General features: G+C 41.3%; 1 protein-coding gene across 4 annotated transcripts in view; it reads right to left on the reverse strand.

Moving 5' to 3' along the window:
* slc8a4b (solute carrier family 8 member 4b) overlaps window positions 1-19,413 on the reverse strand; it is a 134,333-nt gene that overhangs the window by 57,939 nt on the left and 56,981 nt on the right. For 2 of the 4 annotated variants that reach the window (XM_086284391.1, XM_086284371.1), the window contains exons 2-11: window positions 11,507-11,770; window positions 10,278-10,417; window positions 9,992-10,144; window positions 9,670-9,897; window positions 9,140-9,553; window positions 7,178-7,192; window positions 5,716-5,826; window positions 5,484-5,636; window positions 2,205-2,301; window positions 1,771-1,962 (exon numbers count right to left, since the gene is read on the reverse strand). In XM_086284391.1, the coding sequence (XP_086140517.1) occupies window positions 1,771-1,962; window positions 2,205-2,301; window positions 5,484-5,636; window positions 5,716-5,826; window positions 7,178-7,192; window positions 9,140-9,553; window positions 9,670-9,897; window positions 9,992-10,144; window positions 10,278-10,417; window positions 11,507-11,693 (1,690 nt within the window). In that variant the 5' untranslated portion in view covers window positions 11,694-11,770. The remainder of the gene's footprint in view (window positions 1-1,770; window positions 1,963-2,204; window positions 2,302-5,483; window positions 5,637-5,715; window positions 5,827-7,177; window positions 7,193-9,139; window positions 9,554-9,669; window positions 9,898-9,991; window positions 10,145-10,277; window positions 10,418-11,506; window positions 11,771-19,413) is intronic. The other 2 variants (XM_086284399.1, XM_086284381.1) reach the window with 1 other exon arrangement.

The raw sequence follows: 19,413 nt of genomic DNA on the forward strand, positions 1-19,413 counted from the left end.
ACAGCGCGGACCGCACGCATCAGAATCGCTAAGCTCCGACAGCGTGTCTGTCTACGGGCCGAGAAAGACAAAGCTGATTCTGATGCGTCAGTCCGTTCTGTGTTTACGTCTTTGTGTGGAGTCCGTGTACCTGCTCTCATTTGCTGTTTGGTTGTTGTTGAAATGGTTTTGTGAGCTTTAATCTGAGAATCTGGCGTTTCTGGCAAAACACAATTATATTTAAAAGTCGATTCAGGATTTAATGAATTGATATCGCTTTATTCAAGCTACTCACCTTCCACTTCCACCTGCACTTTCAACTGGACCACGGCCAATCAGAGAGGTCCCGCCCCTGACTATCTCTCATTGGTTTAGTCCACGATAGGGGCAAAATGTGTGTCTGTTGTTGACCACAGGGAAGGTTGCAGATTTTTTTTTTTTTGCCACCCGAACAGTTGGTCGCACAGGTGCAACCAAATATTTTTTTTTAGTCGCACCACTGAAAAATTTGGTCGCATTTGCGACCAAATTGGTCGCACTCTAGAACCCTGTAAGTGGTCAGAAACTTGTAAATAACTCATGACAGAATAAAGTTACGTTGAAACCAAGCACACCATTGTTTTTCTTGAGACATTACCAATAAGTTTGATGTGCCACATGGTCCTCTTCCTATTGAAAAAACAAAAGTTGTATCCAAGATGGCCGACTTCTAAATGGCCACCATGGTCACCACCCATCTTGAGGAGTTTGCCCCCTCACATATACTAATGTGCCACAAACAGGACTTTAATATCACCAACCATTCCCATGTTATTACGGTGTATCCATAGAAATGGCCCACCCTGTATATCAGGCAGCAGTTTCAGGGGTTAATCTCCTCTACAGTTGGGTCCTCTAACACAGCGGTCCCCAACTTTTTTTTGCCACGTTTAATGTCAGACAATATTTTCCGACCTTCAAAGTGTCGTGGATAAATACAACAAAATAAAATGATACAACCAAGACAAAAACTGTGGTAAAAACCATAAATTTCACACCTGAGCCTCAACTCTCACAGCCTGGTACCAAATGACTCACTGGTAACGGTCCGTGGCCCTGGCTGGGGACCGCTGCTCTATTGGATACATGATTGTGTGCTAGGCTCCACTGCTGATAACTTGATTCAGTGAATGGGACTTTGCACCTTGTTGGTGCTAATTGCACTCACAGCCTGTCCCAAAGTCAACTTGTCAGGTTTTATCAAATGAAGTTTCGGTATCCCACTTGTATGGTTCAAAGTATTAGCATAGTCTGGCCAACTAACCTAACTAACCTGAGCTAGTATTCAGGGTCTCCTCCAAACATGGTCACTTGTTGTTTACTAATAACAGGATGCTAAAATTGAGGCTTTAAAAAAGAATTTCACAAACCAGTGTGTGACGTGGCCTAAAAATATGGAAGGCCACAAGTGCCACAATGAATTGAATAAATAGATCGTTACATAATTAATTAAATGTGTCATTAATTAATTAAAATTGGAAATAAATAATTTTGTAAATGTTTTAAATTGAATTCCTTGATATTTTATTGTTTATATATGTAATCATTCAATTATTTTCTATTTTAATTAATTAATGACACAATGAATTATTTATTTAATTCATTTTGACACTTGTGGCCCTCCACAATATTATTCAGCGGCAGGTTTTCCCCATAGGAATCTTAGACTGAATACTTTAAGGTGTTAAAAGTCTGAATATCACGACACCACGTGACACCTGTGAACACAGTTAAGGTGAAGCTTCCTTTTACCTGCGTGATCATCGTCATAGATGGTCACTGTGGCAGTGTGGTTGTCACCCAGCACGGCTTTCGGGGTAGCGCTGGCATCCAGAGGTGCAGTGCCAATCTCCGGATAGCCAACGACACGAGGGTTACTGAGGTGAACGTAGAAATACTCATCTTCCTCGAAGATGTCATCGTCAATGACGCCCACTGTGATCTCTGAGAAAAGAATTGTTGTTTTAGCATCTTGCTCTCAGGTGCAAAGTAATTATAATAATTTGCTAAAATGTTTAATTTAATTACATTTTTCCCCCGTGAAACCACTAGCAAAAAAAAAAAAAAAAGGAAAAAAGAAATCTGCCTCAGGAGCTGCAGATGACCTCTGCTATTTGAGCATCAGTTTCAATGACATGTTTATTGAAAATATGTCAGAAATTATTGTAGTCAGTGTTGTTTTTTACCTTTGAGGGTTTCTCCCGGCTTGAACAGCAGCGTTCCCTCTGCAAACTCATAATCTGAACCTGCGTTGGCCGTACCGTCCTCTGTGCGATAATCCACCTGCAGGAGATGGGAACACAGAGGAGTGATGGGGAGAGAGCAAAAAGAGTCGTCAAGATGAAACACAAGTGAGCAGATATGAAAAGGGCAGATAAACACAAAGGGAGAGGGGGAGTGCCAAACAGAGGGAGAGAGAGCGATAGAGAGGAGGACAGCAAAGAAGAGGCATTTGGGGAGATGAGGACAGAGGGTAAGAGAGAAGAAGAAAAACAGCTTCATTAAACCAAGCCCTCTGGTCAGAAACAGGCCGATATTAAAGACTTTGAAGATAACATAAGAAAACCTTCCGCGTATCCTGTCCTTTCTCTCTGTCCTTTCAACTGCTTTGTGTTAATTAACCCCCTCCTTCTTATTTAGACAACATTAGAACCCAAATATCTAAAATGCATTTAGTTCAAATGGCTTCAAAGCCATTTTTTTCTGTTTGAAGGCAAAGCTGTGTCAGTCACTCGGTGCTGCTAGTGCTACTGAAGTCAATCCCTAGCCTCTGCTCTATTTTTAGTGCCTCATGAAATGTGTATAAGTGATATATTTTTAAATGCATCCAATGGTTGGATGATATTTTCGGGATTAAATTGAAGCTGGGTAATACCCAAGAGATTTTAAGATATGTGGATAGCTGATTTTTCCCATTTTAGACTGATGTGTGAGAAGTTATATCGTCATAGCCCGTGATTATATAAGAGCTGAGTTTCCTCTAATGTAAGATGCTCTATACTCTTTGAGCGCAAAATTGATGACATCTCGGACAAGCTCACAGCTCTCCAACGGGAGCTTGAGAGACCAGTGAAGGACTGTTAGATCAACTGTAAAATATACATGTAGTTGTTCGCACTAAAGGAAAACCACCATAATTTAATGCGGCTACCATAGGTAGCCTCTCACACCCTTACCCAACCCAGTTGCTTGTCATGTGGTTTAGGGTGTTGTGATGTGGATATGTATGTGCTCTCTGTGCAGAGGAGCTTGCTGACCTCCCACAAGGAGCCCAGAATGAGTAGAGGTGTCTTTTTTCCCCTCTTGCCCATTGTATTGTACATTTGACAGTTTTTTCACTGCAGGTGTAAACTTTGCATGTGACAAATTGATTGAAGATAGATTGGGGTAGCTTATCAGTCAATCATGCTGCTTGGATGAGAATGACTGTTTTGGAGCTGTATGGGTTCAAATTAATGACTTAACACTACAGACGTGCCCTCAATAAGACCCCTAGTATCTGTATATAAGGGACGCATTTTAACTTATATTATATTTATCTTAATTTAACAGCTGAAATGACTGTTCAAACATTCACAGTGTTGCTAATAGTAACAAGTCCACTGTGATTCATCACCTGACTCGCAGAAAACACAGTTTGTCTTTTGTGAAATGCTAAACTTTGATGTTTTGCCAACTTAATCGAACCAAACTGTGACTCAAGACTTCAAACAATGATAATTATTTCAAGTTCACCCTCAACACCCTCAGCTAATAAAAGCTTGCTATCACACTAGCACCATGTACATATTGTAGCTACAAGCAGAGCTGCTAAGAGATGCTAATATCGCACTGTGCATGCTGGATGTGAAAACAGCCACAGTTTGCTAACACAGTTTTTCCACCATATCTGCTTAAAAGTTGATATTTTGATTAGAACTTGCTTCAAATGTTCAATCATAAACTGTATATAAACTTAGCACATAAAGTAAGTAAACATGATTTGGCTGATTATTTATTTGTTGTAACAATGTTTTCCCCGATGCTACATTTGTAAGGAAAATGCATTTGTAGGTTGAGCAGCAGAGTTGAGTATGCGGGTTGTGCCAAATATTCTCTGCCAACATCAACCAGCTTATTCTGCTACTCACTCTTGATTGTTGTCGTTTATCGGATTGTCGTTTATCGGACCTTGTACATCCTCCTCATGCTGGGTCCTGCAAACCCTGGACGAGTGCCTTCAGTTCATATCTGCAGATGCCCACTTGGTAGCCTGTCTCTGCCATCACCTCTTTCATGGAACTTGACCTTCAATTTAGACCTTCAATTTCCTGGTTGCCTGGAAATGGTACTTGGGATTACTCCAAATAATGTTGCAGCTTAGTTTTGCAGAACACCAGCTGGAGGTTACCTGGATAGGGCACGGGGTCTATCCACATCAGCCAAACATGGCATGCTTGGATCAGACACCAAGTGACCGCTTTAACAAGGTCCATGCTCACATGTGCTGCTAGTCAGGCACCTGATTATCAGCACCGGGGTACCAGGGTCAAAACAAGAGTCAAAAGCAGAATAAACTGTTTGGCATTAGCATAGAAGATTTGGCAACTTTTTCAAAGATGGGAACGGCCTGCCTTGTGCTAACATTGCTAAATCTTTTAAAGGAAAAAGCACTGTGTAGATGTTTTTGCACCTTTTCCTGTGCTTTAAAGCCTTTAGATAGCAATGTATGAGTGCAAAGTAAGTCGCTTTTAACTTTCATTGACCCAGCCATCGATACGAGGGAGCTCTCTGAGAATACCTAAATGACACGAATAATATTTCTTTTGTCTCTCGACTGCTCTGACAACATGTTTGCAAAGCATCCTTCAGCAGACGGCTGACTAAGGCCGTGCCACCAGCAGAAAACTATGATCTCTCATCACAGTTTAATTTGTAAACAAGAAGAAGAATAAAGGAGAGCCAGCCTTGCGAAGCCAACGTAGTAATGCTGAGCAGATCAGATATCATCCCACTGACAGAGACTCAGCGGGAGACTCTCTCATTCAGGGAGAGCTCTCATTCATAGCCAGCATTAAGCCAGCATTAAGTCTGAGATCAATGAGCCTTTGCAAAAGGATGTGCGCTTTCTTTGAGTTACAACCTGAGCCAGAAACTAGAAATCTGGAGATGAAGGTGTTTTCTCTGGTGCCTCTCAGCTACTCTCCTCTGCCACCCACTTCTCTGCCTTTATCCAACCAGGAAAGAAAAACAAAGGTGCTCAAAGCCTCTGGAGGTGAGCACATGACACAAGATCTGCTTAAGATAGAAAAAGGTGTCAGGGAAGTCAGCCCACAGAATATTGTTGTTTTCTCTGCTGTCTCTGCTGTCTGCTTTTATTTGCATGAGACTCTGCAAGACTTGTTTCCCTTAAAGACAGGCTCACACACACACACACACACACAGTTTTATTCATGATCTACTGTCCATCCCTCCCGTGCACTCACCTTGGCAGTAACTCCGGGGTCACCTCCATGTCTGCCAACAGTCAGTTTCAGGGACCCACAGTTTTCAAAGCACTGATACAAAGAGGGTTCAAACTCAATCCTGATGGTGTGAGGGTCATCCTCCTGGGCCTGGGTCTCATGGCTGCTTACCACCTGAGAAAAAACATGCTCAAGGTTCCAGTAGCTTCAAATATAATATAATGGAGAAAGGCAAATAGAGTGCGTGCCTCACCTTGCGGGCCTGGTCAGCAGCGTGCTTCTTGAGGATGTTACCTGCTCCGATCATCATCCTGGTTGCCTGGATGCGGTAAAATGCTCGGCTCTTTTGCTGCTGCATTAGGACCTAATTAACAAACGCAATGAATCAATAAACCATTTCATGTTAATTTAATTTGCTGTGGCCCAAACAGCCGTGCTTTTATGAAAGCAATCACTTTTAAAGAGAGAGCTACAATCTGAGAATTTTCTCCTGGGAGATCCTACACCGCCATAACTGAACTTCAACTCAGTGTCAAAGGTCAACAGCAGATTCCCTGACCTTTCCAGAAAGATTGTCTGAAGACAGACAAACTAAATCAGTGCAATAATACTGACAAAGAGTCATTTAACGTAATAACTTCAGGCTTTGGTTGCTGGCTCTCTTCACTGCCAACTTTCATTCTAATGAGGTTTATCAATCTATAAGGAGCGATTTTAATAAAAACGTATGGCTCAATAGTGATGTATTATCCCAACGATCCACTAAATTGAAAATGAACAAAGTGGCCACTGTAGCTGAAAGATCATTAGACTAAATGTGGCCTCAGAGCCGAGAACGCTGCAATTTATTCAAATTTAATGGAAGTGAGCTGACAGAATGTTTATATCTGCATCTCTTTAGATAGAAGGAATAAGTAAGTGTTTAGTTAAGAAACTGATTTGGGTTTTTGCTGCACAAGATCACCCAGCTCCATATCCCATGACGGCAATTAAATTTTACATTCAGTGATTCATTATGACCGCAAGAACTGAAATTTAGCAAGTCAAGTTTAATCTACAGGGCAGCTGTCATTCTTATTTACAGCGCGGACTGGAGGGAGTAGCTGCAGGGATAGGGAGGCCTGAAAGCAAACAAACCTCTGGGAGCTGACCAGTGCACATTTGGCCCGCCAAGCTCCTTCCCTCCCCTCCTTCAAAACCGAAACCAAAGACATAGAAATGAGTTGGAGAGGAGGCAAGGGAAGGAATTGGTGGGAAAGCAGAGAAAGGGAGAGCAGCAGAGACTTGGACAGCTTTTACAGCTGAAATGTGTGTGCTGCATAAAAAAGAGGAATCTCTAATGAGCCAGTTTAATGATTACTCCCCATAAAAGTTAAACATTTTAATAAAGTGTGAGCAACTGCTATAACAGAGAGGAGTATGGGTGTGCTAAAATGTGGTTACAAAATGCCAAATTTAACTATGAGTTACATTTTTGAACAATTTTTGCTTAAGGTATCACAACCAACACATCACAAATCTAAATTCTCCCCAAAAAATATTAACTTGAGGCCCGCTTAAGTTCTTCAGCAAAGCATTTAGCTACATCTCTTTAAAGATTAACTCAATCGCTGAGAAAAAAAAGGCAGCAATGTTACCGCAAGTCAATATTTTTAAGGCTTCCAGGGTCCAGAACGGGCACTCACGTTAATATATTTAGCTTTCATGTAACTTACCGGGCAAAAAATCACCTGGATGGCAGAGGGGTGAAGGTTTTACTGGTGTCAGTCAAGCCAACAGACAGCTTCCACTCAGTACACTGGTTTAATCAACACTTTATAAAACAGTTTTACTGTGTGTTAAGCTGAGAGAGACTGAGATAATGTGCTGATGCTCAGCCAACTCAATTAACCAGTCGCTAATGTTTTTAGTTTATGTGAACATGCTATTGGTTTGATTGTATGAGACTGCCGTAAGCGTTATAGATTTTCCTCTTTGTAACTTTGTACTGTTTCCTCGGGGAACTGCACCTTCCTCTACTTTCAAAGTCACACTGAATGTGTCATAGCACCATTTCTGAGTCATTATCACCCTCAGAAGAGTAACATATGGAATGTGACTCAAGTTTGCTCGTGTGCTACTGGTTTAGATAGATGGAAATTGAGTGAAATAATAATATGTCAAAAGTCTGAGAATCAAAGAAGTGAAGTGAGAGAATCATTGAAATTTTGCTATTGCTATTTGCTATTAGCTTTTGGTTGCTAGCTTTTATCTTTATGTTTACTAGCACCTCCAAAACTTCCCCATACCAGCACATACATATCTCATCGTGTGCTACTGGTTTAGATAGAAAATCTGGAAATTGATTGAAATAATGATATGTCAAAAGTCTAAGAATTAAAGAATGGAAGTGAGAGAACTATTGAAATTTTGCTATTGCCATTAGCTTTTGGTTGTTAGCTTTTATCTTTATGTTTACTAGCACCTCCAAAACTTCCCCATACCAGCACATACATATCTCATCGTGTGCTACTGGTTTAGATAGAAAATCTGGAAATTGATTGAAATAATGATATGTCAAATGTCTAAGAATTAATGAATGGAAGTGAGAGAACTATTGAAATTTTGCTATTGCTATTAGCTTTTGGTTGCTAGCTTTTATCTTTATGTTTACTAGCACCTCCAAAACTTCCCCATATCAGCACATACGTATCTCATCTTTCATTGTCTAAATGAAATCAGTCTCTTTGTAATCTTCTGTAAAACTACAACATTTCTAGTGGAAATTATTTTCAATAGAAACTAGGGGGGGTTGCTTTACAGCTTATGCTAGCCTGAGTTAAGCTAATCACGCCTCTGTTTGTAACACCGCAAAACTTCTTAACTTGATTTAACAAGTTGTCAAAGTTTATTTAAAAAAGTATTAATAGGGGTCATGATATATTAGCATTGATGACAATCATGGCATCTAAAATGAATCAGTACTTACAGATAATAATAATAATAATAAGATATTAATACTGAGAATATTCCAGCATTAACAACTATTTTTTGACACTCTAATATACAGTCAATGGCCATGTCATTGAATACACTTTGCTAGTCTTAGGTTGGACAACAACAACTTGTTCAAAACATTCCTCAGAGATTTTGGCCCATATAACATAATAATAGCATCACACATTTGCATCCATCCCAAAGATGCTCTATTGGATTGAGATATCTGGAGACTGTGAAGACAATTTGATTACAGTGAACTCATTGTCATGTACAAGAAAGCGTTTTGAGACCATTTGAGCTTTGTGACGTGGTGTGTTATCCTACTGGAAGCAGCCAGCGATCATAATGGAAAGGACATAGTCAGCAACAATCCTCAGGTAGGCTGTGGTGTTAAAACAATACAATTTGATTGGCTGATTGGATATTTGCGTTGAGTAGTTGAACAGGTGTACCAAATGGGATGGCCAGTGAGTGCAGATGATGTTGTACTGGTTATTAGGCTGTATACCATGTATAAGAAGGCAAAAGTGTATAGCTACTACTGTTTTATAAAATCCTGCTTATTATCAAATGCCAATGAACCTGTTCTTTGTATATGGTTTTAGAAAGTTATTTGAATCGTGATAATCGTGTGGTGGAAATCTGATATAGTCATGACTTCCAGAGCTTAGACATCAATGGGATTGGGTGCTGCTAACCTGATAATTAGCCATCTCAATCAGCTGTTCCATGTCTTTATCCGGGTGCCTCTGCTTCAGCTCCTTTAGCGTCCTTGCCATGTCCCTCCTAGCCTCGTCCTCATCGTCCTTTGCTCCTCCATCCTCCATCATGCCTCCATCCATCCCGCTGTGACAGTTCAGCGCTATCTGTCCGTCCAGCTCCAGCATGTCCATCTTGGTGAAGCCCCCTGGACCCAGCACTCCACCCCCTCCTCCTCCATCCATGCCTAGCCCTCCATCAGCCCCACCCTCTGTCTCAATAATGATTCCCCGATTCTTGTCGGCACGGTAACGCTTGCGGACATACTTGTAGAAGAGAAGGCGGCGGTCGGCCACCCAGGCCTGGACCACGCAGAGTGGGAAGTAAAGGAAAGTAAGCACTGCCTCCCACACCTGAATGAGAGAAGAGATGTGATTAAAAGCGTTTCTGTTTTATTCTCCTCCTCTTATTTCATCCCAGTGATTTCTTTCTTTAAACTTCAGCAGTTTTTACATAAAACTGTCCTCACCTCCACCTCTCCAGGGGAAAAGACACTCAGAATCAGGTAGAGCCAGATGTAGGCGAAGATACTCCAAGCCGCCGTGACAAAAAACACCCGAAGGTGTTTGATTTTGCGCGTTTCTCCGTCGGGGACCACATACACACACAGAGCGATGATGACGAACATATTGAAGGCGGCGCTGCCCACAATGGTGCTGGGACCTAGATCACCAGCCTCAAAACCGTGACCGCACACCTGCAGTTGGAGGTGAAAATAAGATTACTGTCTTTCCATTACATTCTCTATCAGTTAATCTGACGTGTAGCCTGCAGGCTCATGTTGCACTGACCTCAATAACAGACAGCAGTATCTCGGGGGCACTGGAACCCAAGGCCATTAGAGTGAGATTAGAAACAGTCTCATTCCAGATTCTCACGGTGGCTGTGGTGGTCTCACCATTCGACTTCTTTATGGTGATCTCCTTCTCCTGGGAGGTTATCACCTGGAGTGGAGAGGGCGTAAAGAAAGAAATAATATTGGATTTATTAGTTTTATACAGGTTACCTATTAGTGGTCTAATATCAGTAACTTATAGTGCAATCTAATAACAATTCAAAGAATATTCATTGACTTACCTCTATAGAAGACATGAACCGGTCCGCTATAATGCTCATGCCCAGGAACATGTAGATGAGTGCTACAAAGTAAACAATGGCTCGTGCCACTTTATCTCCTACAGAGGGGTTCTGAGGGTTCCAGACAGGCAGCACCACTCCTGCAATCAAAAGAAAAGATAAAGGTGGAAAAAGGTCAAATCATTTTTCAGCAATATCACAGGGAATATTTGGTTGCAACAGAGTTGTGTAATCATTCTCCGCCTCTCTAATCCTATAAAGCCTGCCACTGTGAGCATGTTGTGGACACCACAGAGGCAGCATAACCTCATTAAAGATTATTGTAAGTGGGAAATTTTCTATATGGTCCCATTTGTCCTACTAAAACTTAGTGGAACTGTTAAAGTTAATGAAAGCATGAAAACTTACCCCAAAGTGATCAACGTTCTAGATTTGTGGCATTAAATTGACATATTTCACTTCTAACGCACATTTTTGCTCATCTGGCAGACCTTTCTGATGCCTGATGTGACACTGTCGTGAATATTCTCCTGACTTTATTTCACTTTCATAGACCATTGACACCTAGCAAATATGTCCCTTCAATGTTACTTGCACATCTGGACAGGACATATGGAATGGACGATGCTGTTATAAGAAGTTATACTACTTGGTTTAGAATAATTAAGTGGTGTCATAAGAGAAATACACAATACTGTGCAAAACATTTGCGTCATGCCTCATTTTTTAATATTTTGCTAAGAAAATGGAAAATGTGCAAAAGTATATAAAACAACAGCACAGTTCATGCGATTCTAACAAGCTCGACGGTTATAGTTCTGCTTTAGTTCTCCAGGCTTCTAGAAGGACATCCAATGCTCTTCTTTGGCTGCTGGCTGCTTTTTGTTCTGTTCACTGTCAGGATGATCCGACACTGCTTCAAAAATGTTGAGCTCCATACGCTGAGGCGGTGTTCCCTAGCATGTTAATACTCCATAATCAGCGAAGGAGAAAATGTGTTGAAATGTGTTGAGTGTCAGGCTGATCGTCATGTTTATCGGTTCTCCTGATTGCAAAAACGTGGCTGGTACACAGGCAGCCAAACTAGAGGCATAACCCATTTTATTGAACCCTCTCAGTTCACTGCACTCACTGAGAGGTTTACATGCAGAAGTCTAATCATGTCAGTGCTTCTTTACTTCTTTACAGTGCTTCTTTCACATTAAACTGCAGTTTTCTCACAGACCCACCTTCCTGACAGGGGTCTCCACCAGAGGAACAGTTTTTCTTTCCGGCACCTGCACTGACCGATCCAGGGCATGACAGCAACAAAAAGAAGGAGAGAAGGAGGCAGAGAAGGAAAGAAGAGGGAGAAAAGTGGAAAGGGCGGAGTGAGTTGAGAGAGGACGGAGGCTTAGACATGGCTGCCGGAGCCATTTCTGCTGATGTGGACCTTCACTGGACTCTACCGAGTTGTGCTCTGGGTCAGCTCAGTGTAGGTCGATACCTAAAACCTGGAGACAGACAGAGGAAGGGTGGATTAAGTACTTCACTGTTCATTAACACCTATTTATGAATTTTCACACGAACTGTTTCAGTTCACTTAATTGTATTCAGTATGAAAACAACTGTTAGGTGTCTTCAATTAAAACGTTCTGAAATCCTGCGCTGTGTTTCATGTGAGGAAAACAGCTCAGGTGAGCTGTCAGCGAAACCTTATATGTGTGACGACTTCTTTTCTTCCTAGAAGTCAATAGAACATAGTTGCAAAGTGCTTTACAATGCATTTGAACAGATACAATGAAATGAAAAAGCAATAAAAGCAATAATGGAAAGTCATTACTTAAAAAGAAGTTTAAGAAAGAGTCTGTAGAAGTGCTGTAAATGATGATGCACTTGTAGCCAGCATCTGTAATCAAGTTAAAACAATAAAGCTGAAGCAGATGTAGCCAGCTGGAGCTGCTCGGGAACCCAGATGAAAAAAATCAATCACTACAGAACAGTCAATAGCAGCTTCGAAGCAAAGCAGACAGTAAGAACTTGGAGATTGTTACACAGTTACATGTTCCATTGCTAAAATATGAATACAAAAACTCTATTTTGATAATAAATAATTAACAAAAGCACCCTTGGCAAACTGCAATCACAGACGATGGTTGTGCTTTTATGAGAACACAATCAATTCTAGTCAGAATCAGCTCTGGAGAAATCCACAGGGGACGTTTTCATTGCAGGAAAAGAAATCAGTAACTTTTGTGTCTCTTTCACATCGTGCTTGGCTTGTTTGCTGTCTGTCCAGTACAATGATCAGCATGCTCCGTGTATCCCTACCATCAACAAATTGGCTGGTTCATTTACTCTTTTAAAGACACCAGTTACAGTGGACAGAGTGGATGGCCCCAGAATAACTAACATCCAGGGTCCTTTAATAAAACTGTTCTACAGACTCTTTTCTGCATTAAACAGTCAAATCTTATATGAGCTCTTAGCTACGGCGCAGGTTACTTTTTTCAGGAATTGGTGGAGACCAAAACAGAGCTAAAATCTAAAACACTTAATTTAATAAGTAGATAGCCCCAAAGAAGAAATGTTTGCCTTGCCAGGTTTGCAATGTGACATTGTGTCATTGCTGTTTACTGTCTCTACACTGCTCTGCATTTAATCATTCTTCTCTCTCACCCACAGCCAGTTGTGCCCCGCCCTGACACTGGTTCTGTTGGAGGTTTCTTCCTGTTAAAGGGGAGTTTTTCTGTCCTACTATCACCAAGTGCTTGCTCATATATAGGGGTGGTCTGATTATTGGGGTTTCTCTGAATTATTATAGGGTCTTTACCTTACAATATAAAGTGCCTTGTTGTGATTTAGGGCTATATAAATAAAACTGAAGTGCATTAAATATCTCTCGCCAAAATGGATCAATCCATCCCTGCGGGTTTAAAGATTGCAATTTCACACCCTGCTATAGAAGACCGAACAAATAAAACTCTGAATTTGAATGTAGAAACATTCAGCACTGATTCCTTTAAATTTGGGCATTCTCCATCGATTTTTTCTGTTTCCACCATTGGCCTTGATTGTAGTCTTTCATGTGTGAATCTTGAATCTTTACACGCAAGTTACTGCAATATTTAAAACAAAGAGCAGCTTTAAATGCCGCTCTTTGCTGCACATTTCTCTGGCAGCAAACATAAGCTAAGCTGGAAACAAGCAGTCGACAGCAGAGATACAACAGCAATCTGTTTTTGTGACGAGGAGTACAAGTGACTGTTCAGCGTGAACGGTTTGTGAGGGAAAATGCACCAAAACAAAGGGAAGCGAAATGGTTTGACCAGGCAGGTCAAACAAGTGCAAACGGTCATGGAGACAGACACGCACACATGCACCAATACACAAAAAACACCCAAATGCACAAACTGTGTCAAGCACCCTCATGGTGCAGAAGTTCCTGGCCTCGTACTGACATCCTCTCAAGCAAACACAAACACGCTCCACTCTCTGGGTTAGTCCACTCTGGACAAATAAAAACTGCTGACCCTGTTTTTACACACACACCTATGCACACACAGCCGTGGTTAGTCATGAGTCGTGACATTAGCGTCAAGTTGCTGACCCTGTCTTAATCTATCTTCCGCTCTGACAACAACCTGTCACTTTAAGTCACTTTTCTCCTCCGCCGTCTTCTTCTAACGCTCCCTTTTCTTTTTCAGTATTTATTTTTTGTCCCTTTTAACCAAAAATGACTTCACTCCTGCATTGCAGCATGCTTGGTTTTGTTTTCAGTGGTCACATCTCAGGATTATGTTTAGAAATCATGTACGTCCTCCTGGTACTAAAATGTGTTTTGGCAACTCTGTGCACACGTCTCCAGGGAGGCATAAGATAATCTGAGGGTCTTTATCTTGGTTAGGCACGCAGTCATTGCATTAGACGTGAATATACTTCAAACTTGCACACCTATGCGTTCTTCTGCATTGAAACAAAGTTCATGCATTACCCATAATACACTTTGACCACTGACAGTTTCATTCGGGTGTGTTATGCATGTAAAACCTATCGTAGCCTTGAGCTGATAGCCTCAAGCAGAGATGAGATATTGGGGAAGCTCACTTTTTTGTGCACTCAAACTTTTTTTCAGTTTCTACTTGTAGTCTTCAGCACCGACTCCTTGCGGCTGTTTGTCAGACTTCACACCACTCCCTCTGGAGCAACAAAAAGCTTTTTCTTTTTTAAAATTTGTTCACAGGCTTAGATAAAAGTCTCTGTTCAGATCTGTATACATTCATGTGCAAAATCATTTAACTCCCTTTATCATTTCTGCTTCATAATGTCCTTTTGTGTTGCAATACGCCGTGCGCCCAGAGCCCTGGAGGCTCTCAGTTCTCGGGCACTTCCTGCCTTGCTCGTTAGTAATCCAGCCTTCAGCATGTGACTTTTCACCTGTGGGCATACAGCCACGCGGCAGTGATAAACGGAGACAATCCTCATAGCCTCCCATGTTAAATGGTCCAAGTTTACAACGTTAAAAGCATGCACATTCATTGCATGTTAGGACTTCCAACTCCTCCAGGCAGGAGATAAGCTAGCAGGCTAACAACAGCACAAACAGGAGTAGCTCACATCAGCAGCTGGTCTACCGATTTCTGACAACATATGAAAATATGAAGATAAATTTCTATTCCGTAATAGTGAGTGGTATATTTTTGTTTCTAGATTTTTCACAGTAGTAGTTGGATCATTTTAAATCATAATCATCGCGTTGCTGCTGAAAAGGTCCCTAAAGTTCATTTCTGATCCTTTATTTCCTGTTTTTCTCTTACTTGCTTGATCTCCTTTTCCATCTCCCTCTCAGCTTCGTTGTCAGTCACCCACGCCTCCTGCACCCTCATGTCTCCAAGTCAATGTCCTGTTGTCCTCTGTCTCTCTCTCTCTCTCTGCCCACATGGACTGTCACCACTTCACGTCTCAAGCACCTCTCAATATCCCCCGCTCAACCGCTCTTTCACACCTCCTTTTAGTTCAACATCCCTGCTCCTTTTATATCATCCTGATCGGTAAACAAATCTAAAGCTGTTACAGCTTAAAATATCTACACAGTTCATGCTGGTGCAAACACTGGTAATGGAGGGAATTATGGGTAAAAAAGTCCCCTTAGTCTTCTATAGATTTCAGCTCTATATGTCTGGTGAGAGCCTCTGAATGGGCTTTCACAAACACAAACGCAGGGGCTAAATGTAGAAATAAACGGCTGTGGCTTTATGTAGCCGTAGCTGAAGCTTACCAGCTCGATTTGTGTCAAGGTTCTTCTAATTTGTATTGAGGTACTTTTGTACTTTAAAAAACGCTATTAGCCTTTTCCAGGGCTGAGTCGAGATGCTTTCTAATTTAAGGAGCATTCTCAAAGCAACCTTTAAGTGATAATGTGAAAACAGAGATGTCGGCACACAGATGAGAAAAGGAAAGATGAGCAGAATAATAGGAGATTGTACCGACTAAAGTAGGACCCTAAGAACATGTAACCCTCAGTCATCTTTATTACACCAGGAAAAAACACATTTATTGTTTGTTTTCCCAAAAGTTGTCCACTTAATGTTTATTACAAGGGGCTTTGTTCATAAGACCTAATACAAATTACTGGAGTATAAGCAGAGGAAAAATCGCATTTTTATTGTGTTAGTCGGATTTTCCTCGAGGCTCGAGGCCAAGTCCAAGGCTCCGAATGACTTCTTAACCCTGGTGCTTGTGTTTGTGCTGCATTTGTTCCTTATTCCCTCAAGACTTCGTGTAAGAACTGAATCATTCTGACTTATCACACACACAAAACGACCTCTTCTGACATAAAAGCAATGCATGTGTGTGTAAATTAGAATATCAACACATGCACTGGCACAGAGACAAATACTCGGCTGCGCTGATTCACACACAAGCACAGACACACTCCTGCCAAATGTCTTTTTCTGCTTTCACTCAAGCCGACAGGTGTTCGTGTGAACTTAGGAATGTGTGAAAATACCAGTAAATTTGATCATTGTTTGATGCTTGTTGCAACAATTGGACGCCACTGCAATTACAAGGATGAAAGGACTACATGGCCTACATTTTTCATTAAATGCCATTCAGTGTTTGCACACTGGGGGTGTGAGAAGACTCCAAACCTCCCTCTGCCCGCTCATATGTAGTGTTGATGCATGTGTGTTCTAAGGTGCATTTAAAACCCAGGAGGGCATGGAGCTACCTGCCAGAGAGCAGCAGGTAAGCGCATAGCCCCTCCTGATAGCCCTCAATGTCTACGTGTATTTAAAATTGAGAGGTGGGCAACGACGCCAGGGGTGAGGTGTACAGCCTGCCTTCGTACATACAAAGAGTTGATACAATCAGGTGTAACCACAAAATTTTAAAGGTGACTGTAAACACTGTAACATCGCCCACTGCTTTGTGCAGTCCTCTTTTAGAAGCTGAACATTTTTCTGTCACATCTGAGATCTTGAAACCAGACATAATGAGCAACGGGTGGATCTGACTGAGAAAACAAATGGTAGTGACCTCTTTATCATTTATTTTACTCCAAGTGGGCACAAAATGTATAAAATGAACATCATGTTGCACTGAGTAAGACTTCAAACTAGTAACAGAGATCATAAACCAGTCAAGAAAGTGTTTACTGATGGATGAAAGGAACCAAAGCCATTTTCTCCTTGACTTCTACACGACTTCTTTTTGCAGCCAATGAAGTCGCCCCCTTCTGGCCATTAGGAAATTTTATATAAATCTCACTTTTCAGAACCGGAAGCTATATCCATCCATGGATTGAACTACCAACCTTGTGGTTAGCGGATGACCTGCCTTACACCCAAGCCAGAGTTACACTGCCATGACCATCGTCTTCATGCAATAATTTGCAACCGGGTCAACTCTTTTAGCGATACAATTCTACAATCTACAATTTGAAACAAGCAAACAACACAGTTCCTGTTCTATACTACAATCAGACAGATCTAAGCAGATACACCTGTTGTTCGTTCTTTTTGCCGCTTAACTATCAGAGGACAAAATCAAACCACAGGGATGGACAAATTAACCAGCTTTAAGTAGAGAGACTGGAAGATTAGATGAAGGCAGACAGCTTTCGTGTTCACACCCTCTCTAAAGCACGTCACAAGCTTCAGCCCGCTTTAATGGAAGCAGCGAGACAATTGACTATGATTGTCGATTCGCATCAGCTGTCTTTTGTTGATCTGCCTTTTTTGACAGAGCACATCACAACAAATAGATGCATATGCACACGGACGGACACAGACACTGTTGTGTTAGGAACAAACGACATTTGATTCAACCGGCTGTACTGGTGTCAAGCTCCCCTTCTCTTCAGTTCTAAAATTCCTTATTTTGACATAGCTAACACAACCCCAGCTAAACACACCACATAATATTTTGTTTAAATAATGAGCCAAAGTGGTATGTCATCAAAAGCAGCCGTGAGAAAAGGTGCTTTGCTGAAATGTGAGGGTTGTGTGGCAGTACTTTAATATGTTGCTGCTCTTTCAGATAAAAGCTTTATACAAATACAACACAGAAGTGGCTAGACCCAGATTTATGTACTCTCTGAGGACTGCAAATATGCATTTCATTGCATTCTCTATTTGCTATCTCCCTTTAAATCCCAGGTCATGTCTTGGTTTTATGGCACGGCTGTGGTGTGTGCTGTTTTGAAGGTTAGAAAGAAAGCCGATGTGTGGTATGTAGATAGAAATATTACTTGTCAGGATGGGCATTTTTATCTTCTCATCTCTTGCTACCTTTATTATGCCACCCCTCCAGACTTTGTCTCGTCCGTATCCTCCTTGTTATTAACTTTTACTCGCTGTTCATATAAACAGCTTCATTCTCTTTCTTGCCAGACCTGAGGCTTGCAGGTATAATTATTGTTAAGCATGCAATTTATATACTGAACTCAGTTTCTATCGCTACCAACAAAGTCGCCCTACCATGAATGATGTCAACGTAAAGCTAAACCACAGTGCTGTTTAAAGGTTGGGGTCACAGTTAGCGACATCTATCTGCACCTTAACTACTTGAGTGTTAAGGGGGGCGTAAGACTATAAGATTTTAATTATACGTTTAAAAGAAAAAATGGATGTGGATACTAATCATATATAACTTCAGAAGAAGCCTTATCGTGCAGAATGAGACCTCCTGGTAGGTTTTTGTTCAAAAGATCTGGAGTTGGTTAGTTAGTTAGGATAAATCTGCCTTTATCTTCATTAGGACTGAATATAAAAACAGAGCAATTTTCAGATATTTTCTTAAATCTGATAAGCCTTAAGACTTTGTTGCAGATCTTTCTGGCATTGCTGACTGTATCTCCTTTCAGTCTGAACTTCACGTTTGTGCATTCTCCAAAAATGGAGTTATATACAAACCAATGCTAATATTATTGAATCTCACTTTTCACAATCTTTTTCACCTCTTGAATCTATTCTTTCATTTTGTCTCAAACAAAAGTGTCCTCACTTCTTCACAAAGAATGACAGAGAGCAAGAAGAATCCACCATAACTTGGTCTATTTCTTTAGAGTATTTGTGTTTATGGTTGTATGTGCATGGATTGAACTCTGCAAATTAACTGGTGCCGTGCTGTGCTGTGCGCCAGAGTTTACTGGGTGTAAATGGGTGCTGTGTAAATATTGTGTTTGTGTGAAAAATAAAATGCATGCATGACTGATTATTGGCTGAGTCAAGTTCAAGGCTTGCAGGGAAAGAGGTAGAGGGGGTTTGGCGGCAGGGTGGAGGGGTGACGTGGCAAGACGGGGAAGTATGCAATAAGACCGAGAGGCGAACCCAGGAGGTAGTGGTCACATTGGCCTGAGGGACATGTTGCTAGAACAGCTTGGTTTCTCGGTAAGGACAAGATTAAACGTAAGATGAGGATGACGCAAGTGGGGAGCAGGGGGGTGGAACGGAAGAGGAGAAAGCAGAAAAGCGTGCAGGGTAATAAAGATGATAACCCAAGAAATGAGGAGAGGAGATGAAAAGAGATGTAGAAAGTCGTGGAGAAAGAGAAGCAGAGTGTGTCTGGCTCCGAGATTACAGCTATCGAGTGGCTGAAGAGCTCATGGGATGCATAATTAAGCAGATTTAAGGGCAATAGTGAATGTGCCCTA

The sequence above is a fragment of the Aulonocara sp. 'chitande type north' Nkhata Bay genome, linkage group LG3, assembly GCF_057382095.1.
Source record: "Aulonocara sp. 'chitande type north' Nkhata Bay isolate Kocher_YH1m ecotype deep benthic linkage group LG3, A_spYH_male_GT1.1, whole genome shotgun sequence".
In the NCBI taxonomy this organism is placed as follows: Eukaryota; Metazoa; Chordata; class Actinopteri; order Cichliformes; family Cichlidae; genus Aulonocara; species Aulonocara sp. 'chitande type north' Nkhata Bay.